At 40.3% G+C, this 24599-nt stretch overlaps 1 protein-coding gene across 3 annotated transcripts in view; it reads right to left on the bottom strand.

Annotated features, from left to right (window-relative positions):
- The window catches only part of PDE11A (phosphodiesterase 11A), a 169275-nt gene that overhangs the window by 68236 nt on the left and 76440 nt on the right, over window positions 1-24599 (bottom strand). For all 3 annotated transcript variants that reach the window (XM_087949668.1, XM_087949667.1, XM_087949669.1), the window contains exons 5-10: window positions 20623-20687; window positions 16726-16864; window positions 14640-14715; window positions 13252-13319; window positions 4284-4376; window positions 3041-3091 (exon numbers count right to left, since the gene is read on the bottom strand). In XM_087949668.1, the coding sequence (XP_087805794.1) occupies window positions 3041-3091; window positions 4284-4376; window positions 13252-13319; window positions 14640-14715; window positions 16726-16864; window positions 20623-20687 (492 nt within the window). The remainder of the gene's footprint in view (window positions 1-3040; window positions 3092-4283; window positions 4377-13251; window positions 13320-14639; window positions 14716-16725; window positions 16865-20622; window positions 20688-24599) is intronic.

Raw genomic sequence — 24599 nt, 5'->3', positions numbered from 1 at the left:
GGGAGGCACTTTTAATTCACTGGATTAAATTTATATTAACTAGGCTTAAAACTGACAATGAAGATACTGAAGTGATGGATAGTTTCTGCCTTTAAGAATGAACAATTGACAATAAATACATCAGTAATAAAGAAATCTGCCTTTTAGGGTTGACGATCAACACTGAAGAAATCAGGAGTCAAAAATATGCTGAAGATTAGAAAAAGATATTCAGATGCTAGGATGTGTCTACCTGTAACTTAGAGAATTGCAAATGCAGTGGAATTTTCTCTGTGATGCTCTACAACAGGGGTCTCCAACAGAGGTGGTATTCAGCAGATTCTGACCAGTTCTGGAGAACCAGTAGTGGAAATTTTGGGTAGTTTGGAGAACTGACAAATGCCACCTCTGACTGGCCCCGCCCTCCATCTATTCCTCTGCCACCCGAGTCCCAGCTGATCGGCTGGGTCTTCTTTTGTTGCCCTGCACAGGAGAACAGAGCTGGAAAGCAGGTTAGTGGGGTGGGGAGGGAATGGGGATTTTACAGTATCCTTCCACTGCCACGCCCACAAGCCACACCCACTAGGCCATGCCACGACCACCAAGCCACACCCACAGAACCGGTAGTAAAAAAAATTGAATCCTACCACTGATCTCCAACCTTAGCAACTTTATGACTTGTAGACTTCAACTCCCAGAATTCCTTAGCCAGCAAAGCAAATCTCGCCGAGGAATTCTGGGAGCTGAAGTCCACAAATCTTAAAGTTGCTAAGGTTGGAGACCCCTGCTCTACAAAGTGCAGGTTGGATTTGAGGAGGCAGGATAGGAGGACTGTTGATGCTTTTGAACTTTGATGTTAAAGAAAATCCCTGAGAATTCCATGGATAACTAACGAAACAAAAGTATTATAGAATAATCAATCCAAAGTTCTCGTTCAAGGCTAAAATAATCAGGCTCGAATTATCATATTTTGACACACTGTGCAAATCACACCATTGTGTTACATTAGGAATGCCTTATTCAAGAGTCTCAAACTTCCTAATATTGTGGCATGGTAAATGTAAATGAATCTGTGCGACACCCCCCCCTCTTGTGAATAATAAGGGGTGTGTGCATTCACACTAAAAAGTTTAATGGGAGGGATCGGTAATATATTTATATTTGCTGAAAATAGGCTTTTATTTGCATTTCTGATAGACTGGTCATACATGCAGAACAACAATACCAGAATGTTTCACCATATTTGTGTTGAATGTTATTTCAACAAATGGAAATGACTTTTGAAGCTGTGATTAATTAAAAGTCCTATTGATTATATCTTTGTTTTGTGTTTGGGCTTAGCAAAAGTCAGAAGTGCCTAACGAAAAATATATTATTATATATTGAACCAAAGATGTATAAAACAAGTGGTTCAATATTTTGTATCATAAGATTCTCCTGAGTATTATTTGCCCTACAAAAATGAATACAAACTATAAATAATGCAAATCACCATGAATTATTAATTTGTTATGTACACATCATTCCCAGCTACAAAATTTAGATAAACATTTTTTTCACTTAACTGTAAATACTGAAGGAACAGAACTGTTCACATATTTTATTTGGAAATGGACTTGGTTGAAATTTAAGACAAAACTAACAGATTTTTTTTCAGTCTCAGAACTTAAAGGGCATTTACTTTTTTTTGAAATAATCTTACAAAGTTATTCTGTATATAAGAATCACAATTTTTTTAGATGTTGATGTAGTATCAGATATCACTTAAAACAATGCTTTATACTAGAACCAGAATTCATGATCCAAAACTTGAATTACCAAGTACTTTAGCAAATAATGATTGAAAGAATTTTGTCTGATTTGTTTGTCTGAACTACAATATCCATATTCAATAACCACATAACCATAAATCACATGTATCTATGGGGCAGAGAGTGGTATTGCCTACAAGGATTGGCAGCCATCTTGAACTTGTTATTTCTTGTCTTGCATATTAACTTGTTTCTTGTGCATGGCACTTCTTTCTGGAATTCTAGTTATTTAATTTTAAGAAAACAGTGATTTTTTTAAAAATGTTTTCTGGCTTCATTTGTGTTTCATCTTCTCCTAGACAGTAAGTTTCCCTTTCCCTTCCAACACCATTCTCTCATTATAGCGTGTCACTGAGATCATGACCTTTGCAAACATTTGTTTGGCAGATATTTTTTATCATAGTACTCTGCACATATTTAGCACTTCCATCAATATTACAAATATGACAATTAGTCACTATAATGGAATGGTCAACTAGATAAAATTCCTATACCACATCAAACTAGGATAACCAACCTATATTCCACAGGCCACATATGTTTTCCAATTCCCAATCTGCAGCCTCCCATCATGTTGCCCCAAATTGTAGCAATACGTACAATTGTTCTCACTACAAATTATAGCATTTATCATTAGATAAAATGTTAAAATGGAGATACTACATCAACAAATTCCCACACTACACGTAACCACAGCTTTTGGATGTCATATTAATTTAAAAATACTGCAACCCTTAGGTCAAAGGTCTATAGTACTCCTCCATCAGTTACAACTTGGTTTGTTTAATTTAATTTGCTTGTGGCAGGGTGTTTATTTTTTATTACTGAACACACGCACACCTTACTTTTCTGCTTCTAATTGCCTTACAACCTCAATTTAGCCCCTATGGTTTGTAAACCACAATTTGTGCACTGTATTGAATGAACTCCACCAAAGGTGACTTATTCAACAAACCTCAGTAACTGATCACACCATGACCAACCAGGGCTAAAGACAGTATGTGATCCCAGTGAAAGTGAAAAAGCAAAGAGAGAAAGTTAGGTTGTGTTTATTGACGGAAGAATAATGCAGAGCCAAAAACATAAAACACAGAAAATCCTGTGATCACAAACATTTCAACTGAAGAAACTGCATAGCATCCAAAGAAAATGAATCAGTAGTCAACCTTGAAAATATAAGAATTAATTTCTATTACAGATTCAAATGTATTTTTGTTAATTTTTTTGCTAAAATAAGTGAAATATGTTACCTTAAATTTGTCAAGTTCTGCTTTTGAACACGTTGCATGATAAGACAGCACCTGATCCAGAACAAATGGGGAGGGGAGGGAGAAACGGTCACAGATGAGAATCTAAAAAGTTACAATCATCTTAAACCAGGGATGTCAAACTCAAGGCCCGTGGGCCAGAAGTGGCCCATGGGGTGCTTAAATTTGGCCTGCATGGCCGGCCTGGAAATAGCAATGGACCAGCCCACGGTGCCTCTGGCAGCCAAAATGTGCCCCGTTTTGGCCAGAAGGGTGCTGCAGGAGGTGTACGTCTCATCTCCACCTCCCCCCCAGCTAGCTGGCTGGTCCGTGGAGGAAAACTACAAGGCCCGCGAAGAAATCCAGTTTGACACCCCTGTCTTAAGCCATCAACGAAGTGAATTTTATAATGGTTTATTAGTATCTCTGCAATATATATTATCCATAAAACTACTTACCCTGGTGAACCCAATTTTAAAGAAAACTAGAATGCCCATGGTTCTGCTTCTAGATTAATACAATTTCACTACAGCTACTCATATTATGCCTACTTCAGTTTTTAGGCCTCACTTGCAAGGCAAATTAATAAACAACAGAGTCATTTGAATTATTTTTTGATCCTGGCAGTAGTATCAACCACCACTGCACAGAGACATAATTGTCCAGGAAAAAGTACCCTGAAAATCAGAGGCACCAAACGTTTTTTGCTTTTTTACAAGTCTTAAAAATGTTCTCTAATAGTCTGTTTTTAAAAGTTGAATTAAATGATTGAGTGATATATGGAAACAACTGATACCAAATTAAGAAATTAGCTAACAATCTAAAAGAGTCTTTTTTAAAACCCTAAATCTGTCTCAATTTGAAGGAATAAAACTGTTGATAAATAATGAGCTATTGATTTAGACAGTTTACATGGTACAATATGTATCCTGGGTCTTTTTTTTCTTCTGTTTCTTCAGTCTTTTTTTTTTAAACAAAAATATTGTTTTCTTCACTTGTTTAATAGAGAGGAAGTCATAGGTCAGTATACGTAACTTTTTATTTTATTTTGTTTCTGTTTAGTTTTTTCCAGTCTGCTCTTCCTCTTCATTTTCTGTATGCTACAAACCACAGCAATTCAGTACTTGTAAATGTATTGGCATTGTTGCCTTCCTACTGACCCTTTTCCAATTATATATAACATCCTTTGAATCAGTCTCATAAGAAGCTTTTTTTAAAAAAATACCTGATTTTCAATAATACTTACATCAAGAGCCACAGACTGTTTTGCCCAGGATTTTTTCACTTGGTCGTACATTATAGTATTATTGATGCCCAAGCCACAAAATATAACAAAAGCCTAAAAAAAAGTATAGCTTTAATATAAGTGATTTCAAAATTTAATAATACTGAATGGAATAAAGAAAGCAATGTTCTGGTTACTAGGATGTGCATGAAATTAAAAAAAAACATATTGTGTGAGCTCAGAACACAACAGTCCCACTTGAAATGCTATTGTACTCCAGTCCTAGAAAACGTTGAAAACAATGAGGTTCTTCTTTCTCAGGACTGTACAAATACATACAGTGGCAGTTTATGCAGATATTGGCTTGTCAACTTGCATAAAGATTAGCTAGCCAAAATTTATTTTTTTAATTCCCCCAAAGTGCGCAAGAAATTTGAAGTTTCCTATACAGGGTTCAGGGATTCTTGTCCAGGGGGCAGGAGGAGTGCTGACTTTTCCCCTATTTATTGTGAGTTTTCTTGCAGATAGTCAGCAACTGACATCGCAATTTTTATTTTTCAGTTTCAAGATGTGGTTTTATCTTTCCTGTCAGCCTTATAATAGCTGGCTTACAAACATATGAATGAAGAAACAAATATGCTTCTCCATACTGGAATGAGAACATTAAAGAAAGAAAGAAAAGCGGCAAGTACCGCTGTGCTGGGGGAAAAAATCTTACAAGAAAAATACAAAATTGCTTTCCTATACACTGGTGCTTAAGTTTATCTTCTAAAACCTCAGCCACTCAGAAAAAGAACAAGAATGAGTCATGCATGTATGCTTGATTGGGGGAGAACCCCCCCCCCATCTTTTTACTCCAAATGCCCAAATACTGTACACTGCAACATCTTTTTATAGCAAAATACATCATAGACTGCATCAATATTGCACAGAAACATGAACAGAGTGCAAGCCCTCAGCAAAATTCAACACTGAGCTGAAACCAACCAGTACAGACTTTTTATATGAGTTGGGTGCCCTACAAGCTTAATAAATTATGTTTGGTTGCATGGTCAGCCATAAGTTTAGACTGGATTTGGCATTTTTATCCATTTATTGAGTCCTTCCCAAGGACCTAAGATAGGCAGATATTGTTGAATAAAGTTAAAGATATCATCACAGGATGTAAGCATTTCTAAATACATCTGCCTTTCTTATTATGGTTTGTTGCAGTCAGCCAGCTGTTCAGACTAGATTTGGCATTTTGTATATTATTATATACACGTGCAATATAAAATCATAGCAGCGAGTTCTTTAGCTAACGTTGGCCTTCATAAGGATTGAGTTTTTCACAAGATCCTGGGTTGTTACAATACAGTATATTGGCATAGTATACAGTATGTGCATAACCAAGCAGTTTGGCCTATTATAATTGACAAGTGGGAATTTTATCAATTTTAAATTAACAAATTAAAATTAAATGTGATTTATTTAATTTAAGTGTTTAAATAATTTACATTTAATTAAATTTAAATTTTAAAATGGGAACCTTATTATTGTTGTTGGTCACACAGTCAGCCAGATGTTTAGATTGGATTTGGGATTTTTATTCAAGCCCTTCCCAAGAACCTGCTGTTTGTTTGACAGGGTTAAAGGTATTGTCCCAGGATGTAAGCTGTCCCAGGATGTAAAGTTCCCTTTTACAACTGAATGACTGTGATTTTGTTAATGCTGATGGTATTCAAGTAAAGCTCCAGATGCTTTAGGATTGCACCCAAGGATTGCACCCACCCATCTTTCCTTTCATTGGTTTTGTTAGATCTAAGGTGGGTCGGGTCGAAGGAGACACGAGACCATTCTAGTGAGTTCAGCTCTTTATTTAGAATAGGAATAGTCTCTAGAATACAAGCCGCGGCAGCCCTTCATATAGGGCTGGCTCGCGGCTCGGCGGCCAATGGCAGCGCTTTGATCTCCCGCGATCGGCACAGCCAATCGCGGTAGATTCTTAGCGCTCAATCACGGCCGGAGTTTCGACCAATCAGGTCGCTGTCCGTCTGGACCAATCAGTTGCAAGGGTTTGGAGTATGCTAATACAGCACACCCCTCCCCTCTTGGTTTCGTCTGTCGCGCGTCGTGGCGTAGTCGCGCAGGTAGGCGGGGCTTCATACCTGTCTAGTTGACCTGCGCAGATCAGTTCTCGTTTGGTTGTCGACCGGTTCGGAGGCCTTCTCTGTCGCTCTGGTTCCCAGGGATGGAACCGCCTGGAAGGTCGGGCTGGGCCTTTCTTGGTATCTCCTCCCGGTCTACCGGGCTGGTTGAGCTGCCGTCTCTGCTGTTCCCACGGGATCTTTCCGGGCTGGTTGTACTGGCCTGGCTGCTCCTTCCTGGTGACGATTCTGGGGTTGCCTGTTCGGTTGGTCCCGCGTTTACTGGTGAGTAGGACCGGTTTATTTGTGGGTTATTTGTTCCGGGTGGGGTTGTTCGGCTGCGCTAGGGGTTCCCTTTTCTTTACGCTTTCGCGTTTCCCCCCCTTCTAGTTTCTTGATCGGGTGTATGGTTGTTAGCTATTCTGGACCTTAGTTGGTTAATGTGCCGTTTCCAGTGTTTCCGTCGCTTGTTTCTAGCCGGTATGATACGGGGCCAGTTATTTGGGTGATCGTTGCTGGTATCCAGAGTGGTTCCCCCGACAGGTTTTTTTGCGTATACGGCATCACCTATGTTAAATTTTCTGTGCTTGCTGGAGGAACCCAGGGTTTGTCAGGGGTGTATGTGGGGTGCATTCTATCTAGTGTTGATCGTAGTTTTCTGCCCATCATTAGTTCTGCCGGGCTTCTATTTGTGGTTGCGCTCGGTGTAATATGTTGGATGAGGAGCATCTTATTAATTTTATCCTGTATGTTGGTTGTTTCTATTTTCTGTATGGCTTTTTTTTGTGTATTGGACCATGCGTTCCGCTCGTCCGTTCACCGCCCGGGTTTGCCGGCGCGGTTAATGCATGGCGTATGCCCAGGCCTGCCAGAAATTGTTCAAACGCTAGTGCGGTGAACTGGGGCCCATTGTCAGACACTATTATATCTGGCAGGCCGTGTGTGGCAAAGAGTTTGCCCAGTTTTCTTATTACCGCCTCCGTTGTGGTTGATTTCATGGTGCTTACCTCCAGCCAGTTGGAGTAAGCATCTACTGTGATGAGGTACATGTGCCCTTGGTCGGCCCCCTTGAAGTCTATGTGAATCCGAGACCACGGTCCTCTTGGTGTTTCCCATTCATGTATTGGGGCGGCGGGAGGACTGGGTCTGGCCTCTTGGCATTGTTTGCATTTGGCTACCCAGGTTTCGATTTGTTTGTCCATGCCTGGCCACCATGCATAGCTTCTGGCCAGGCTTTTCATCTTGACCATCCCTGGGTGCCCCTCATACAGCATCCCCAATACCCTTTCTTGTAATGTTTCTGGGATTACCACTCTGTCCCCCCAAAGTATACAGCCCTTCTCGGTAAAAAGTTCAGTTTGTCTGTTTCTGAAGGGTCTGAATAGTTCGTCCCTGTCCCCTTACACGGCCATCCTTTTCCAACCCAGCTTAGGACTCGCGCCAGCCGCTTGTCTTTATTTGTTTCTCTGGCAATGTCTGGCACGGTCACTAGTGGGTTGGGTATTGTCTCTATTTGAAATACCTCTGTCGTGGGTGCCGGGTCGTCTTCTAGGTCGGGCAAGGGTGAACGGCTCAGAGCGTCTGCGTAGGTGATGTCTTTCCCGGGTCGGTGAATCAGCTGGTAGTTGTATGCTGACAGGAACTCAGACCACCTTGTCATCCTTGGTGATAGAATGTTCGGTGTGGCCTTATTTCCTGCCAGGATCCCTAGCAGCGGCTTGTGGTCTGTAATGATTGTAAAAGTCCTACCGTAAAGGTATTCGTGGAATTTCTTGACGCCAGCGGCGACTGCTAGGGCCTCCTTGTTGAGCTGGCTGTAGTTCCGCTCCGGTTTTGAAAGTGTCCTTGATGAGAAAGCGATGGGTGCTTCCCTCCCCGTCTGGTAGCTGGTGGCTGAGGATGGCGCCGATCCCAAAAGGCGATGCGTCGCACGTCACCGTCAATGGCAGGGGCTCGCTGTACTGGATTAGTACCGCGTCAGATGTTAGCAGTTTCTTTGTGTTGTTGAAAGCGCTCTCCTCCCGTGCTCCCCAGGTCCAGGTGGCTGTTTTATCTAACAGCCTATGCAACGGTTCCGCCACGGTCGCCTTTTGAGGTAGGAAGACATTGTAAAAGTTTAACAGCCCCAAGAAAGCCTGCAGTTCCGTTTTGTTTTTGGGTCGTGGCGCTTCCCTTATGGCTCTCAGTTTCTTCTCCGTGGGGTGGATCCCTTGTTTGTCTAGGAGGTACCCTAGGAATTCGACCCTCTCAGCCCGTAACTGGCACTTCCCTTTCTTGACTTTAAGCCCCGAGTCTCTGAATTTCTTCAGTACCTCCCTCAACCGGGCTTCTAGTTGCTTTTCGTTTCTCGGCCACTAAGACGTCGTCAAAGTAGGGCACCACCCCTCTATGCCCTGGAGGAGTCTTTCCATGAAGCTTTGAAGACCCGGGTGCCACGCTGACTCCAAACTGGAGCAGGTTGCAACGGAAAGCTCCCGGTGCGTTACGATGGTTTGGGCTTCGGCGGTTGGCGTCGACCGGCAGTTGCTGGTAGGCTTGTGCCAGGTCAAGTTTGGCAAAGATTCGGCCTCCCTCAGTGAGTGCAGAAGGTGCTGCACTACTGGGACGGGGTATGCGCTTTGCTGGAGCGCGTGGTTTAGGTGGCCTTATAGTCCCCACAAATTCTCACGGACCCATCTGGCTTGATGGGGGTGACTATGGGGGTCTCCCACCTGGCGTGATCAATTGGCTCCAGTACCCCTTGCGCGATGAGCTTATCTAGCTGCTCATCGATCTTGGGCTTGAGTGCAAATGGCACCCGTCTGGGTTTAAGGCGGATTGGTGCGATGCTCGGGTCTATGTTAAAAGAAATAGGGGACCCCGGTCTTGCCTAGGCTGTCATCGAAAACTTCCCGGAAGTCGCCCACGAGCGCGCTTCCCAGTCCGACTCTGTGGTGCGGTGGATTCCAGTTACTAATGCCTAGGGTGCGAACCACTGTAATCCCAACAGGCTCGGCCGATCCCGGTCGACGATGGTCAGGGGTAGCACTTGGTGTGGTTCTTGAAGGTGACTTTAAAATGGCCTCTGCCAACTACAGGGATGCGGTTTCCCTGGTAGTCTTTGAGGGTTAGTGTTTGGTCTTCCAATTCTTTTCTGCGGATGGAGGGAACCAGGCGCTTGATGGTGTGCCATGAGACCATGGAGAGGGAGGACCCGGAGTCCACCTCCATGTCACATGGCTGGTCTTCTATCCCCACCATCACGTATACCTTTCTGGCGTCTCTTGTGGAGGAATGGCCGACGATGACGGTCTGGTGTGTTTCCTCCTTTGCCTTGCCTCGTTGAGCCGCTTGTTACGACCCTCTTGGCTCCAACGGCTCTCCGTCTGGCGGTCTCGGTATCTGGTGGGGGTGTTCTCTTGCCTGCGAGGGCTGCCATCTCGTCGCCGTGGGCTGTAGTGTCTTTTATTTCTGTACACCTTGGCGATGTGCCCCGTTTCTCGCACTGCCGGCAAACGGCATCGAGGAACCGGCAGTCTGAACGGGGTGATCGCCTCGCAGCCGGCGCACTGGAACCTCGACTTACGACCTTGGGGTTCCGTCGCCCTCGTGCTGCTTGCAAGCGGTGGATTTCCTCCTCCTCGTCGTCAGTTCCTGAGAAGGAGTCAATGTCGCCGTGGTGTGTGGTTGCGTCCCGGTGGTCGATCTCAGGTCGCTTCTCGGGGTTCGGTGTCGTCTCGCCGGTCGCTGCTCGTGGCGTGATGCTCGATTGCCGCATCCGAGCCGCCGATTTCTTGGCCGCTTGCCGCGGATACCTCGGTGAGCGCGTCGGCGAGGAGATGTCGCCCTTTGCCATGATGCGGCTCTGGAGAATGGGGTCTCGGAGTCCCAGGACAACACGGTCTCGCAGGGCCTCGTCCAGGTCGGCGAACTCGCACAGGCCGCCCAAATCTCGTAGTGCCGCTATGAAGTCGCCAAGCCCTTCGCCCTCGTGCTGGTCCCGCCTGTAGAACTCGTGCCGCCGGATGAGGATGGGCACGACGGGAGCATAGTGGCTTCGCAGTAGGGGCTCGAGTTCGCCCCACTCCATGGTCTTGACGTCCTCTGGCTTGGCCAAGGCTTTGGCCATCTTAAACACTGCCCGCCCGCAGTGTGCGAGGAATCTGGCCCGTCTTCTTGTGACCGCTGGCATCTTTAAGATTGCTACACTCGAGGAACATCTGGAACCTATTCGTATAGGATTCCCAGTCCTCGGTAGCGGGATTGAAGGGTGCGGGTGGCGAGTTGATGCCGGCCATGCTGCTCGCTGCTGTGTGCGCTCGCCACGTGCTGGGTGGTCTCTTTGTCTCACGATCCCATCCTCGTCGCCAGTGTTAGATCTGAGGTGGGTCGGGTCGAAGGAGACACGAGACCATTCTAGTGAGTTCAGCTCTTTATTTAGAATAGGAATAGTCTCTAGAATACAAGCCGCGGCAGCCCTTCATATAGGGCTGGCTCGCGGCTCGGCGGTAATGGCAGCGCTTTGAATCTCCGCGATCGGCACAGCCAATCGCGGTAGATTCTTAGCGCTCCAATCACGGCCGGAGTTTCGACCAATCAGGTCGCTGTCCGTCTGGACCAATCAGTTGCGAGGGTTTGGAGTATGCTAATACAGCACAGGTTTCATTGGTATTATCTTTCCTTTCTTTTGCCACAGTTGTTCTATTCCTGTTTACAGGGCTTTGTATTTGTGATGTTCTCAAGTTCTTTCTCTTCTACTCTGCTTTCTCCAGGTCCTTTATGCATTTTTTTTTGGTCTTATCAACAATTGGTAAGTTAGTTGCAGGTGCTTGTCTGATTGAATTCTAAGGTCTCAAAGCACTTTAGTCTCCTTGTTTTCCTTTGTATGCTTTTCCACCCTATTGATTATGGATCTTTCAGAGACCCTTTAAAAACAAAGATGTATTATATTTTTAAAGGTACCCCAAATTTAACAGACTAACAGAGTTGGAAGGGACCTTGGAGGTCTTCTAGTCCAACCCCCTGCTAAAGCAGAAATCCCTATACCTTTTCAGACAAGTGGCTGTCCAATCTCTTCTTAAAAACCTCCAGCCTTGGAGCATTCATAACTTCTGGAGGCATGTCATCCCACTGGTTAATTGTTCTGTCAGGAAATTTCTCCTTAGTTCTAGGTTGGTTCTCTCCACAATTCGTTTCCATCCATTGCTTCTTGTCTTGTCTTCAGATGCTAGTTTGGAGAATAGGTTGATCCCTCCCCTCTTCTTTGTGGCAGCCCCTCAAATATTGGAACACTGCTATCATGTCACCCCCTGGTCCTTCCTTTCACTAGACTAAACATACCCAATGGAAGTCACCCCATGCTCAATACTCAATTGGGTGGCTAAATCAGCAATGCTGCAACACAAGATTGTGGACCAGGCTTGTCGATCAAACTAAGATACACAAACCTTGGTTAAACCTATCCCTGCACTCTCTTTGTCTTTGCTGCACTCTCAGATTGATGAAAAATGCTGGATTCCCCCCCGCCCCCATGCAATGGGAAAGAAATTATCTTCTGCAGATAAACCTGGAATCAATCAGATTCATTCACTTACTTAAATTTCTACATCTTCAGCACACAAGAAGGTGCATAGTGCATACTATACCTGAATTTAAAAAGGCAATTGTATTAGTATTGTTTGCATTTACTCCTAACCTCACTCTTTTGTCCATCTCTCACCTACAGCAGTCAAACCCAGAATGGCTCCCTCAGTTCCCTCTGTGCCCCTAAGGGCTACTGCTTCATACCAAAGCTCCGTCTCTCACATCGTCCATGACTAATCCCTAGCAATGTACGGGTTCAGGCTGCAAAGTTCAAAGTGAATTTTGAATTGCGGTAGGGGAAGCAACATTCCAATTGGAAGAAGCAAAACAAAATTCTGGATCTTCAAAGACTATTCAGAAGACTGCTTTAAAAAAAAAAGATACATTTTATTCCGTACTTGAAATAAACATTGCAAAGAGGCATGTTTTCTTCTGAGCATGATTGTTTTTCAGGAGCATGTTGGCTCCTGTTAATCAATCTCTGGGCCACTTTTTTTGGAGCACTTGAGAAAAAGTTGGACATGGTAGAAAAAAGAAAATGGACCAGGAATAATAAAAAGAGTAGAATTAAAAAAATATCTCTTGATCAAAAACTGTGAGTGAACACTAGGTAAATCTTAAAATGTAATTCTATAGTGAGCAATTTAATTTAAGCTACTGTAAAGATTTATAAAGCAATATCACAAGGCACAGTATTTATATTATAAAGCAGACAAGAAAAAACAAGGCTATGTGCAGTTGCAAATACTGATGGAATTATTACATTGTGTAATTATTTATTTTTAAACCAAAATGGAAGAGCAAGGTTTGTTGTGTTTTCAGAACAGCAGATTCAATCTTTCACTTTAATTTTACTATTTAATTGTCTGATTATCACTCATACAAATGCTGAAGCAGACTACAGCAGCCAGGTTCCAAAGATATCTGCCACCACTAATATAGAGGTGGTCCTCGACTTACAACCATTCATTTAGTGACCAAAGTTACAACATCACAGAAGAAAATGACTTATGACCGTTTTTCACACTTACAACCATTGCAGCATCCCCATGGTCACGTGATTTACATTCAGATGCTTGACAACTGATTCACATGTATGTTGGTTGCAGTGTCCCGGAGTCCTGTGATCGCCTTCTGCGACCTTCTGACAAGCAAAGTCAATGGGAATACCACTATTCACTTAACAACCATGCTACTAATTTAACAACTACTGTGATTCACTTAACAAATGTGGCAAGAAAAGTCATAAACACATAAGCACTGAATATGTAATTAAATTTCGTCAATTTAACATGTCTTACCTCAAAGAGTCGCTGATCAGCATCATCAAAAGGTTTCCCATCAAGTCTATTCAGCACCTGAGCAACCCCTTTACAAGGAATTAACAAACATAGTTAATTTTATATTTTAAAGGAAACAGTGTATTTACAATGATAAACATATACATAAATACATTAATGAAGAAAAAATGCCACAAAACAAGAACTCAAAATTCAAAAACCACAAGGCATTATTGCTTGCATTATAAATTATAAATATTATACCAACAGCATCTGATACTGGATTACTAATATATTCATGGAAGCTTTAATTCAGCTAAATGAAAAAATTCAAAATAGTAGCTTTTCTCCTTCCTTGCTGGCTGAATTAGATTTAGCTCTGGGTGTCAGGCTTCATGTCAACTTATTGTACAAATATTCTTTGTGTATCTCATTTTTAATATAATAAATTCCATGAGACAGTAAATTATAACTAATTTGGAAGCAGAGCAATCTGTTGCTTGCCAATCTTCTTTTCTTCCTAATCCTTCTTTCACTTGCTGGATCAGTACTTGAAACTTCAGAAATAGACTTTTGTTTTTGTTTTTTTCAAGGAGAATTTTATTTATTTTAATTTATTACCACCATTAATAATTAATACATTAATTGCTAAAACAGCCAACAGTAAAGTTTTATTACAGTTCTATTGTTTGTGTTCACATCTTTTATACCATTTTATACGGACATGGACAATATCAATATAAATTTAATTTGAAAATCTACAAAAGAAAGTTATCTGCAGTAGTTATCTACTACTGCAGTAATTAATTGATAATGAACTATATCATATCAACACACTAGCTTGATACCCGTGCTTCGCTATGAAACAATGTGGTTGGGCTTAGTTTTTGGGGAGGAAAATAAGGGCAGGGGGAAATTCTTCCTCTGCCTACCAGCATCCATTGGTATTCATCTGGCTAGCATCCTGTCACTGTGTGAGAGAGTTGAGGGCTGTTTGGAAAATGAAACAGTATTTGCTGTGTGAGCAAGAAGGAAACAGCAAGGAGCCTGGGTGTGGTTTAGCTCAACTGTTCTGTACTAAAGCTGGTTGCTGCTGTGAAACTAAAACTGAAACTCCTCTGCTTGTGTTTTGCATTTGGAACAGATTTATTTTCAGGTGGGGAGGGGGAGCAGAATTCCTTAGCAGCAGAGCATGTTAATAATAATATATGAAATACTGATGCTCTGATGGTCATTTCGAAAAATCCTTTCTTAGTGAGCACCTAGCCAAGAGGAACATATGTGCCAAATTTCAAGTTTGTAGGCTTTACAGTTCTGGAGATTTTGTGATGATGTGTGAATGGTATTTCACTTTTAGATATATAGATTAACACATGTTTTACATTTTAAAAGTATTTTTAGTATCTTACCAATTATTTGGTGACTGTTATTCCATATAGGTACACAGAGTACAGATCTTATGTGAAAGCCAGACATCTGATCAACCTAGGTTTAAAAAAAACCTTCATCAACTACCATAACATATGATTTAGTCTTAATCCAAAAGATATACAGGTAGTCCGTGATTTAGGACCACAATTGGGACCGCAAAATCCATCACTAAGTGAGATGGTTATTAGAAGAGTTGCAGCTGATTTACAACCTTTTTTTCTGCAGTCATTAAGCGAGTCATGGACTGATTAAGCAAATCCAGTTTTCCCCATTGATTTTGCTTGTTGGAAGCTGTCTGGGAAGATCACAAATGATGATCATGTGACCCTGGGACACTACACCATCCTAAATACCACGCTGGTTGTCAAATGCTGAATTTTGATCATGTTACAATGAGGGTGCTGCGAGGTGTAAGTGTGAGGTCAGTTGTAAGTCATATTTTTCAGCACCATCATAACTTTGAACAGTTGCTAAATAAATGATCGTAAGTTGAGGACTACCTGTATCATCATTGCCTTGCATATTTGAAAAAAAAATGCTAATTTGAAATGATCCGATGCATCTTTATTGAACACATTTCAGTGGTATGAAGCTTTTTCCTGAACTCCGGTGATCCTTTTTAAATCTGTTTTGTATTTTAATAGTCTTTGCTACTTTTCATCATTTTAAGCAAAAATTTATGGAAATGGAGTTCAACATATGATTTTTGCTGTGTTGTAAAGGAAGTAGCTGCTGGACCTGTTACTAACAGTATTATAAATAAGTTTCCAAAATGATAAAGACATTTCAGAAGTAAAATACATAACAATTTTACTTGCAATTCAAGTAGTGCAGGAAAGGTACAGAAGCAAATCCCAGTTCTTAGCTTTCTTGTATTTTAATGAGATGTTATTTTAATAATCAAGACATTTTGTCTTCAATAATCATTTTTCCTGAAAATTGACTTTGGAGATTAAATATTAAATAGCAAGACAATCCCATCAAGAATTAGTTATTGTTTCTTCTGCCTCATAAAAAACAATATTCCTTCTCTAAATAAGTTGACGGGATTTTTATTAATGCATTCTTTAAGGAAATGTAAAACAAAAATTAATCAGCTGCATTACATATTAATCAAAAGAGCATATGTGAAATTGTAACTCTACATTCAGTAAGAATATTATATGCTTTATTTCAGCATGCCTTTTGGTAGGAAATATTGCCTAGGCATTAATGACACTTTCTCAACGACTGAATTAATTACCTCCAGCAGTGTTCTCTGTAAAATGGTTCTGAGCATTTATATTTCAAATATAATAAAACATCTATTATGAAGGCTTTTAGAGACATTTCTTGACAGACTTCCTATAAACAGAAGACTTTGTAAAAATGTCACTTTTGCTCTTTTAGCTCTGTATGGATTGAACTGCTGTAACTTCTCACCTAATTCTGCACCAGGCTCCCACCTACAAAAACACTCAAACTAAACTATTTTAGGGCTCTTTGAATAAAGTAAAGGAATTAAGAATGCCATAATTGTAGGAAATTTTGGCACCTGCAGCAATTGTGATCTGATATTTCCAGAAAGTTACAGAAGGCTAAGAAACTGTGTAAAGGAGCAAAACTTTAACAGACCGACTTTAATTAACCAGACAATTATTTCAATACATAGATCCAATCCTTATTCTAAGAATGACTCAATCAAATAGAGAAAAGATGCATTCAGAAGGCAAATCTTCAAAAGTATTGTGGATGGTGGTAGGCCGAAAGATCAAGAGGCAATCATGACCGTGCAGTTGAAGCCCCATCCCATGTATATGTGTGGAAGTTCAATACATGTGCAGAAGGGATGTGGCTTCAAACATGTGGTCATAGGCACAATCTTGATATTTTTTTTTTTAAACACACCATGAGGATGTTTCTATAAATCTTGTAATTTCTTCCAGGTCTGTGATCAGATCATAAAAGGTACATTCAGCTATCATTACATTTGATAAATATAATTAGCTATTAAAAAGCTCTCCAAAATGTTGAGTATCAAAAGAATATAGAATGGGATACTTATATAAGTAAAAAATGTCTTACTTCTGCATCAAAGCGAGGATCTTGATAAGCATCACTATTGTTCACTGGAAGGCCAGTAGAAGCTACAAGTTCAGCAATGCTATTATTTACTAGCCAGTCTGAATAAGATGCTGATGGTTTCTCCAAATTGTCTTTGAAACTATTAAAAAGAGCAAGGGAAGAAAGAATGTAGTCACTATTGGTTCAGAATCCACTTTAATATATAGAAACCATCATCTTGTTTCAGAGTAACCTTTAAAATTTCAGAGCAGCTTAATTACATTTAGATAAAACAAAAAAAAATGAGCAAATAACTTGTATTTATTTGCTCTCGGTATTTATATCTGTACACAACTGGGGAAAACTGTTAGAGCGACACAGAAAAATGATTTACGTTTTTCTTTAATTATGCCTTTTATTCTATTTTGTAGCACATTATTATTATTATTATTATTATTATTATTATTATTATTATTATTATTATTATTATTATTATTATTATTATATATGGCCTATTGGCTAATCAATAAATAATAATAATTACAACAACCTAGGTCATGGAAAGACCTCAATGCATATAAGGGCCAGCACCAGCTAAAGAACCAGCAGTTATGATTTCATATTACTGTGAACAAATAAGAACAACTATGGGATTTCCAAATACAGGAATGAAGGCGAATATACATGTCCCAGGATAATGTTGCAGGATCCAATCTAGGTCAGTCACTGGGACCAGAAGTTTAGTCTTCAGAGCTTTTGGACTCATGCTGGAGACCATCCTCAGAGAGCTTGTCTCTAGCAGAGTGTGTGCTTGGGCTGTTCTGTGTTGTATTTATATGATGCCTGTTGTGTGTGGCTTTTTAGATGTTGATTGGTGTGTTGATGCTGGCTATTAAGTCGTTGGCTGTTGTTTCCTTGTGCTGCCAAGTCCTTGCTTCCCAAGTTCTTGATAAACTGGTAGTAAATCGGCACTCCTGTTGACTGAGGAAGGGTTGTTTCCCAGGCTTCAATCACTTCCCTTGGCTGTTTTTGTGCATGTTCATCCAATAATCTTTGTAGTTGCAAAATTGAATGTATGTCCTTGTTCACTGCTATGTGAGAGAGCAGGTACAATATTCTGCTTCTATAACTCATTCCCTCAAATCAGTCATATATCTCAAGCAAGCATGAAGTAAAACGCTTAAATGCTGGTTATGTTTTAAGATGTCTTTCATCTCTCTCTCTCTCGCTCTCGCTTTTATTGCTCTTAAAAGCATAATTTTGTAGAGTCCACAGGCCTCTGTTTTCTGCCTGCCATTATTCCATCTTGCAGCTCATATTTCTTCCAGACAAGGCTAGAAATAAATCTTTGAATGACTTACATGAAACATTTGTATTTGGTAAACGCATCTCCCCAGCAATGTTGATTAGTCACCATCAAGGGAAGAAACAGTCCATTCCAAAAGCAATCTGTCTTTTGTTGGGTGGGGGAAGGCACTGGCGATTTGTTTTTGCTTCTCTATAATCCTTTCTTTCTCTTTTTGCTATTATTTACCTTAGCTAAATATATTGGCATTTGGGGTGTCCTTGGTCCTGACTCAAATATGTTGTAGCCTGATAATTTGATTTCTTGGAACCAGCTAATAAAGGTTTACTTTGTCTTTTCTCCCCCTTATTCTTGATTTCTTTAAATTATTCTCTGTCTTGGTAACACCTTTTTATTTATCTCATTGAAAAACAGTATTGATCTTGTAGTTCCGCAGAGGCAAAGATTGTTGTTGGAACATGCATACATTTATTCTAATGTTAGTTTACTTTTCTTTCATATTCTCATGTTGTTTATTCATTGTTTTATTACAAAATATTAACACAGAACTGATTGATAAAGGGTCTTTTTTTCCCCTCTGTCCCCCTAGTAAAACTAATATTCTTTTTATAATCCTTCATTTTTATTTAAACCGAATGTAACTCTAGAACTTAATAATAAAAGGAATTTGTCTCCATATTTATCATGCTGCAGAAGTGAGATTTGTGAAGATTGAGTACACTTTTACAATAGCGCAGCATATGTTGAGTTGAAAGGTAGGATGGAAGAGAGGTATAACATTTACAGGCAAGAGTGAGCCAAGACCTGTTTTTCAGGCCTTGTCTGATAATGAAATTCATGGAAGTCAATCATACAGCTGTATTTCACAGCAGTAAGAGATGTGACTGGCAGATCAGAAGGAGCAAATCCAACTATAAACTGAGCATCTATGAAACCCAGCCTAATTACCAATCAGACTTACTGGATCTGAGATGCTTTCTTTATGGAATTTGGTTTTTCCTTTAAATGTCACATCCATAAACTCCAGCTCATAAACTAAACTGTGTCCTCAGAAATCCAAACTTGAATAAAATATTACTGAAAACAAAACCCAGTCTCAAAAATAACATAAAAGATGCAACTACAGTTTTCTTTAGGTACCTCTTCTCCCTATCCTGAAACCTTCCTTCGTTCCTTCACAATCTCTAAACAAAGGAAAAAATAACTAGAAACAAAACATTCTGTTCTGTTGTTCCATTTTCAGGATCCCGTAAAAGAGCTCCAAATTTGGGAGGGGTTTCCAACTATTTTTTTCATGATTGATTGCTCTACATAACAAATGTTTCCTATGCAAACTTTACAAGAAAGATTACAATAGCCAAATTCAGAAAACATCAGAATCCCTAATAAGTCTAGCTAGAACTCAGTTGGAATCTCTGTTAGAAAAAAAACTAAGAAAAACAGAAAGAACCACATGGAAAAATGGTGATTATGGGGGGAAATTATATGATCAAGGCAATTTTTTTAGGTTCAACATACTTTGCAGACAAGAAAATGTTTTTTATGTTACAGAGAAGAGCAGCCCATGGTTCTCAGCTTGCGTTCCAAGAACAGTTATCTATGTCAAATTTATTTCTGGGCTTTTATTTCTACATAAAAAATTAGAACCAAATGTACATGCTGAAAGTTCTTGAGAATTATATAAGTCAAGCTTCATATTACAACAATGTCAAAATTTCCCAAGTTTTAATGAACCTCAAGATCTGCACCTTTTATCTTATGCTAAACATATAGTACCTTTATTTCTTCCCACTGCTGTCCCTGTAATATGTTGCGTATGAGATACAGAGACCTTATATAAACATGGCCAAGTAAGTATTTTAAGTTTTAAAAATCTGGCTTTATTTTTTAAAGAGGTGATTTAATTAGGACCCATCTTGTCATTAAGGTATTATGCTATTTAAGCTGGAGAGGTGGGGTGGCAGGAGAGAAAAAACAGCCCAAAGTTTTAAACTATCATGATAATGTTTGCACAGCTAAATAATATTTTCATTGCTAAAAATGAAATAGAAATAACCCAAAAATGTATGAAAGTTGGCTGGAAGGAAGAAGATTGTGTAACTCTTCAATAATCACATCAATCAACCTATCAAGATGGTGAAAGCATCTTCAATTTGTTGAAGCTAAGTAACATGGATGGGATTAAAAAAACGGGATGAAGTCCATATGGAATGCCCTTGACAGAAGGAGACTTAATCAAATCTTTTAGTCTGCTAATTATGCTAAAATAATATTCCATGTAATCATGTCACAGTTTTGCAACTATTTCCCACATAACAGAAATGCAACCAATTATACCATTTGAGGAAGAATAATATTTTGTCTTCTACAACATATTGAGCTTAAGGGCATAAAAATATATAATACTTTTACAAGAGTAGAACAAAAGTGAAGGAAAGTATGCCAGCTGGGTGTAACAAATGAAAAATTGTACAAATATTTAATTAAATAAAATGGATTGGATTTCTAGAATGAAGGTGAACTTGAAAGAGCTTTTCACAGACAGAATTTTTTTCCTATAATCTAGATTTATTCCTAAAAAGAAGATTAATTATAAAAGAATAAAATCTAACCTATTTTCTGTATCAGCAACACACTTTGGAGACATCAATTCAAAAGACTTGGTAAATTTTACCTCCTGTGAAGGTAAAACATGTGTAAATGTCATACATTGCAAATTTATTATACAACATTAGAAAAGTACATAACCTCATTATAAAAAATAAATACACTGTGCCCTATTTATACTCAAAACATAAAGCACATTCTTTTAATCCTATCTACATAATAAAGAATTAACTGAATCCTTACATACTGTGAAATTATTACTAATGTGGCCTAAAAAATAGGAGACTGTGAGTCTAATCCTGCCTTTGGCAAGAAAGCCAGGTGGGTGACTTTGAGTCTGTCACTCTCTCAGCCCAGCCCTCCTCAGCAGTATTATTTATATCTGCCACCTTGATTAACTTATAAAGTAATAAAGGTGGGATAAACATGTAATGAATAGAATAGAACAGAACAGAACAGAACAGAACAGAATAGAATAGAAAAAGGAACAGAATTAGAAAAAAGAATAGGAATAGAATAATTATTCCAAAGTATGGTTTCAAGATCACCAAGTTGTTTTTAAGTAATGTTTCTTGTTATTTGAAGACCTCCAACAGTGAACAGTGAAATATTTTATAGTTTGGAGTACTGAGTGAACATTAGGGCTACATGGGGCTGCCTTGAAGACCATGCAGAAACTTTACATAGCTAAGGAAGCACAGTTATGGGCATGTCTCAATATATCCATGTGATACCCTTCCTTTGCAAGCTGGATTGGTTGCCAGTTTGCTTCTGGGTACAATCAAAGTGTATGAACTATAAAGCCTTACACTGCATAGGACCTATTTATGAGAGGGGCTACCTATATCCCATGGTATCTGCATGGCCAATTTGAACTGACAATATTGATGCATTTCAGGTTCTTTCAATTAAACAAGTTCATCTATCAGGACCCAAGAAACACAGTTTCTCTGTCACAATGCCTGTCACCTGGAATAGAAATGTAGGATCCAATCTGGGTTGGGCACCGGACCAGAGGTTTAGTCTTCTGAGCTTTCAGCCTCATGCTGAAACTCAACTTTGGGGAACTTCTCTCTCACCAGAATATGTACACCAATCCAGATTGGATACTACAACATTATCCTGGGACACATATATTTGCCTTCATTTGTAGAATGAAATTTCCTCAGATCTGAATATCTCCCACCCTGTTGGCTTTCCAAAGGCCTACAAAGGCCTGACTTTTCTCCCAGGCCTTGGGCTAAAGTGGTTGGTGTACCATTTGCAGGATGTTAGTTACTGGTGGGATGTTTGGGGGTTTGTTGTTTTGGTCTTCTTTCCTGGTTTCTATTAAATTGTTTTTATATTGTTTAGTGTAGTGTGAATCAAATATATAAATAAACTGGAGTCTGAATGTTAGATTATCAGTGTATCAAATTCAATATTGTTTAAACTAATCTAAAGTAGCTTTTAAGGTGCCAATCAGAAAATTGTTCTGATATGCCAGGAATTGTAATTTGCAATGTTATGTACATCCTGACATTGAACTATGACTACACTGACCACATTTTCTGGAAAAAATAAAGGAGCAACCTGAAAAAGGAGAAAACCTGAAAGAGGTTCATAAGGATCAAAACAAAATTGTTTGTAACAAAGGAAAACCCAAGAGCAAAACAACAAAAATCTAAAGGACAGCTTTCTGAAATAAAGGAATATCCTTTGTAATACAGAGTGTGTGGTCATTCTAATTATGATCCTTTCCCAAAGCTCAGTAAACAAAGGTTGTCCATTAATTTCAGTGGATTATACACTGCTCAAAAAAATAAAGGGAACACAAAAATAAGACATCCTAGATCTGAATGAATGAAATATTCTCATTAAATACTTTGTTCATTACATAGTTGAATGTGCTGACAACAAAATCACACAAAAATTATCAGTGGAAATCAAATTTAGCAACCCATGGAGGTCTGGATTTGGAGTTACACTCAAAATTAAAGTGGAAAAAAACATTACAGGTTGATCCAACTTTGATGTAATGTCCTTAAAACACATCAAAATGAGGCTCAGTAGTGTGTGTGGCCTCCATTTGCCTGTATGACCTCCCTACAACGCCTGGGCATGCTCCTGATGAGGTGGCGGATGGTCTCCTGAGGGATCTCCTCCCACACCTGGACTAAAGCATCCCCCAACTCCTGGACAGTCTGTGGTGCAACGTGGTGTTGGTAGATGGAGCGAGACAAAAGATGTCCCAGATGTGCTCAATTGGATTTAGGTCTGGGGAACGGGCGGGCCAGTCCATAGCATCAATGCCTTCGTCTTGCAGGAACTGCTGACACACTCCAGCCACATGAGGTATAGCATTGTCGTGCATTAGGAGGAACCCAGGGCCAACCGCACCAGCATATGGTCTCACAAGGGGTCTGAGGATCTCATCTCGGTACCTAATGGCAGTCAGGCTACATCTGGCGAGCACATGGAGGGGTGCGCGGCCCCCTAAAGAAATGCCACCCCACACCATTACTGACCCACTACCAAACCGGTCATGCTGGAGGATGTTGCAGGCAGCAGATCGTTCTCCATGGCGTCTCCAGACCCTGTCACGTCTGTCACATGTGCTCAGTGTGAACCTGCTTTCGTCTGGGAAGAGCACAGGGCACCAGTGGTGAATTTTCTAATCTTGGTGTTCTCTGGCAAATGCCAAAGGTCCTGCACAGTGTTGGGCTGTAAGCACAGCCCCCACCTGTGGACGTCGAGCCCTCATAACACCCTCATGGAGTCTGTTTCTGACCGTTTGAGCAGCCACATGAACATTTGTGGCCCGCTGGAGGTCATTTTGCAGGGCTCTGGCAGTGTTCCTCCTGTCCCTCCTTGCACAAAGGCGGATATAGCGGTCCTGATGCTGGGTTGTTGCCCTCCTAGGCCTCCTCCATGTCTCCTGATGTACTGGCCTGTCTCCTGGTAGTGCCTCCATGCTCTGGACACTACGCTGACAGACACAGCAAACCTTCTGGCCACAGCTCGCATTGATGTGCCATCCTGGATGAGCTGCACTACCTGAGCCACTTGTGTGGGTTGGAGACTCCCTCTCATGCTACCACTAGAGTGAAAGCACCGCCAGCATTCAAAAGTGACCAAACCATCAGCCAGGAAGCATAGGAACTGAGAAGGGGTCTGTGGTCACCATCTGCAGAACCACTCCTTTATTGGGGATGTCTTGCTAACTGCCTATGCTTTCCACTTGTTGTCTATTCCATTTTTACAACAGCATGTGAAATTGATTGTCAATCAGTGTTGCTACCTAAGTAGACAGTTGGATTTCACAAAAGTGTGATTGACTTGGAGTTACATTGTGTTGTTTAAGTGTTCCCTTTATTTTTTTGAGCAGTGTATATTCAAAGGTCAAGGATCTAATGGATTGAATGAAGCTACTATGCCTTCAAAAATATTTTAAAAAACATAGGCTTCAACAAATATACCACCTATCAGCCTTGGAAGCCATTTTTTACTCGGAAGCTTCGAGGCTGCCACATTTAGTGCCTGGGAATTTGCGAGGGGGGATTTCATAGTAAGGTAGATTAGACTCAACAACATTCTTTCTCAGAGAGTCAAGGACGTGTCATCCTGCACCTGGAATGTCTAGAGGAATGTCTCCAGTTGGGGCGACGATTGATTGGTCCATGTGATGGACTGATGGGTACAGGGGATGGAACTTTGATTTTCTTTTGGGAAGGGAAAACCCGGAACTCTCAGATTTGGGTTTTCCCAGATGTGCCAATATGACAACTCCAATAAAATGGAACTTTGAGGAAATGCTCATCTTGGAGTTTATTGGTTTTGGAGTTGGTTAGTTGGAACACTGACACCACCAAGTGTATGATCAGTGTATCCTTACGATTTATATTGACTGTTTCCTAGTATGATTTGATTGTTGATTGTACCCTATGACTATCATTAAGTGTTGTATGTTATGATTCTTGATTCTTAACAAATGTATCTTTTC

Source organism: Notechis scutatus, chromosome 1 (assembly GCF_049901735.1).
Source record: "Notechis scutatus isolate UNSWTSFEM ecotype Mainland chromosome 1, rNotScu1.2, whole genome shotgun sequence".
Lineage (NCBI taxonomy): Eukaryota > Metazoa > Chordata > Lepidosauria > Squamata > Elapidae > Notechis > Notechis scutatus.
Note: the sequence above shows the minus strand (reverse complement) of the source record. Positions and strands in the feature narration are given on the sequence as shown.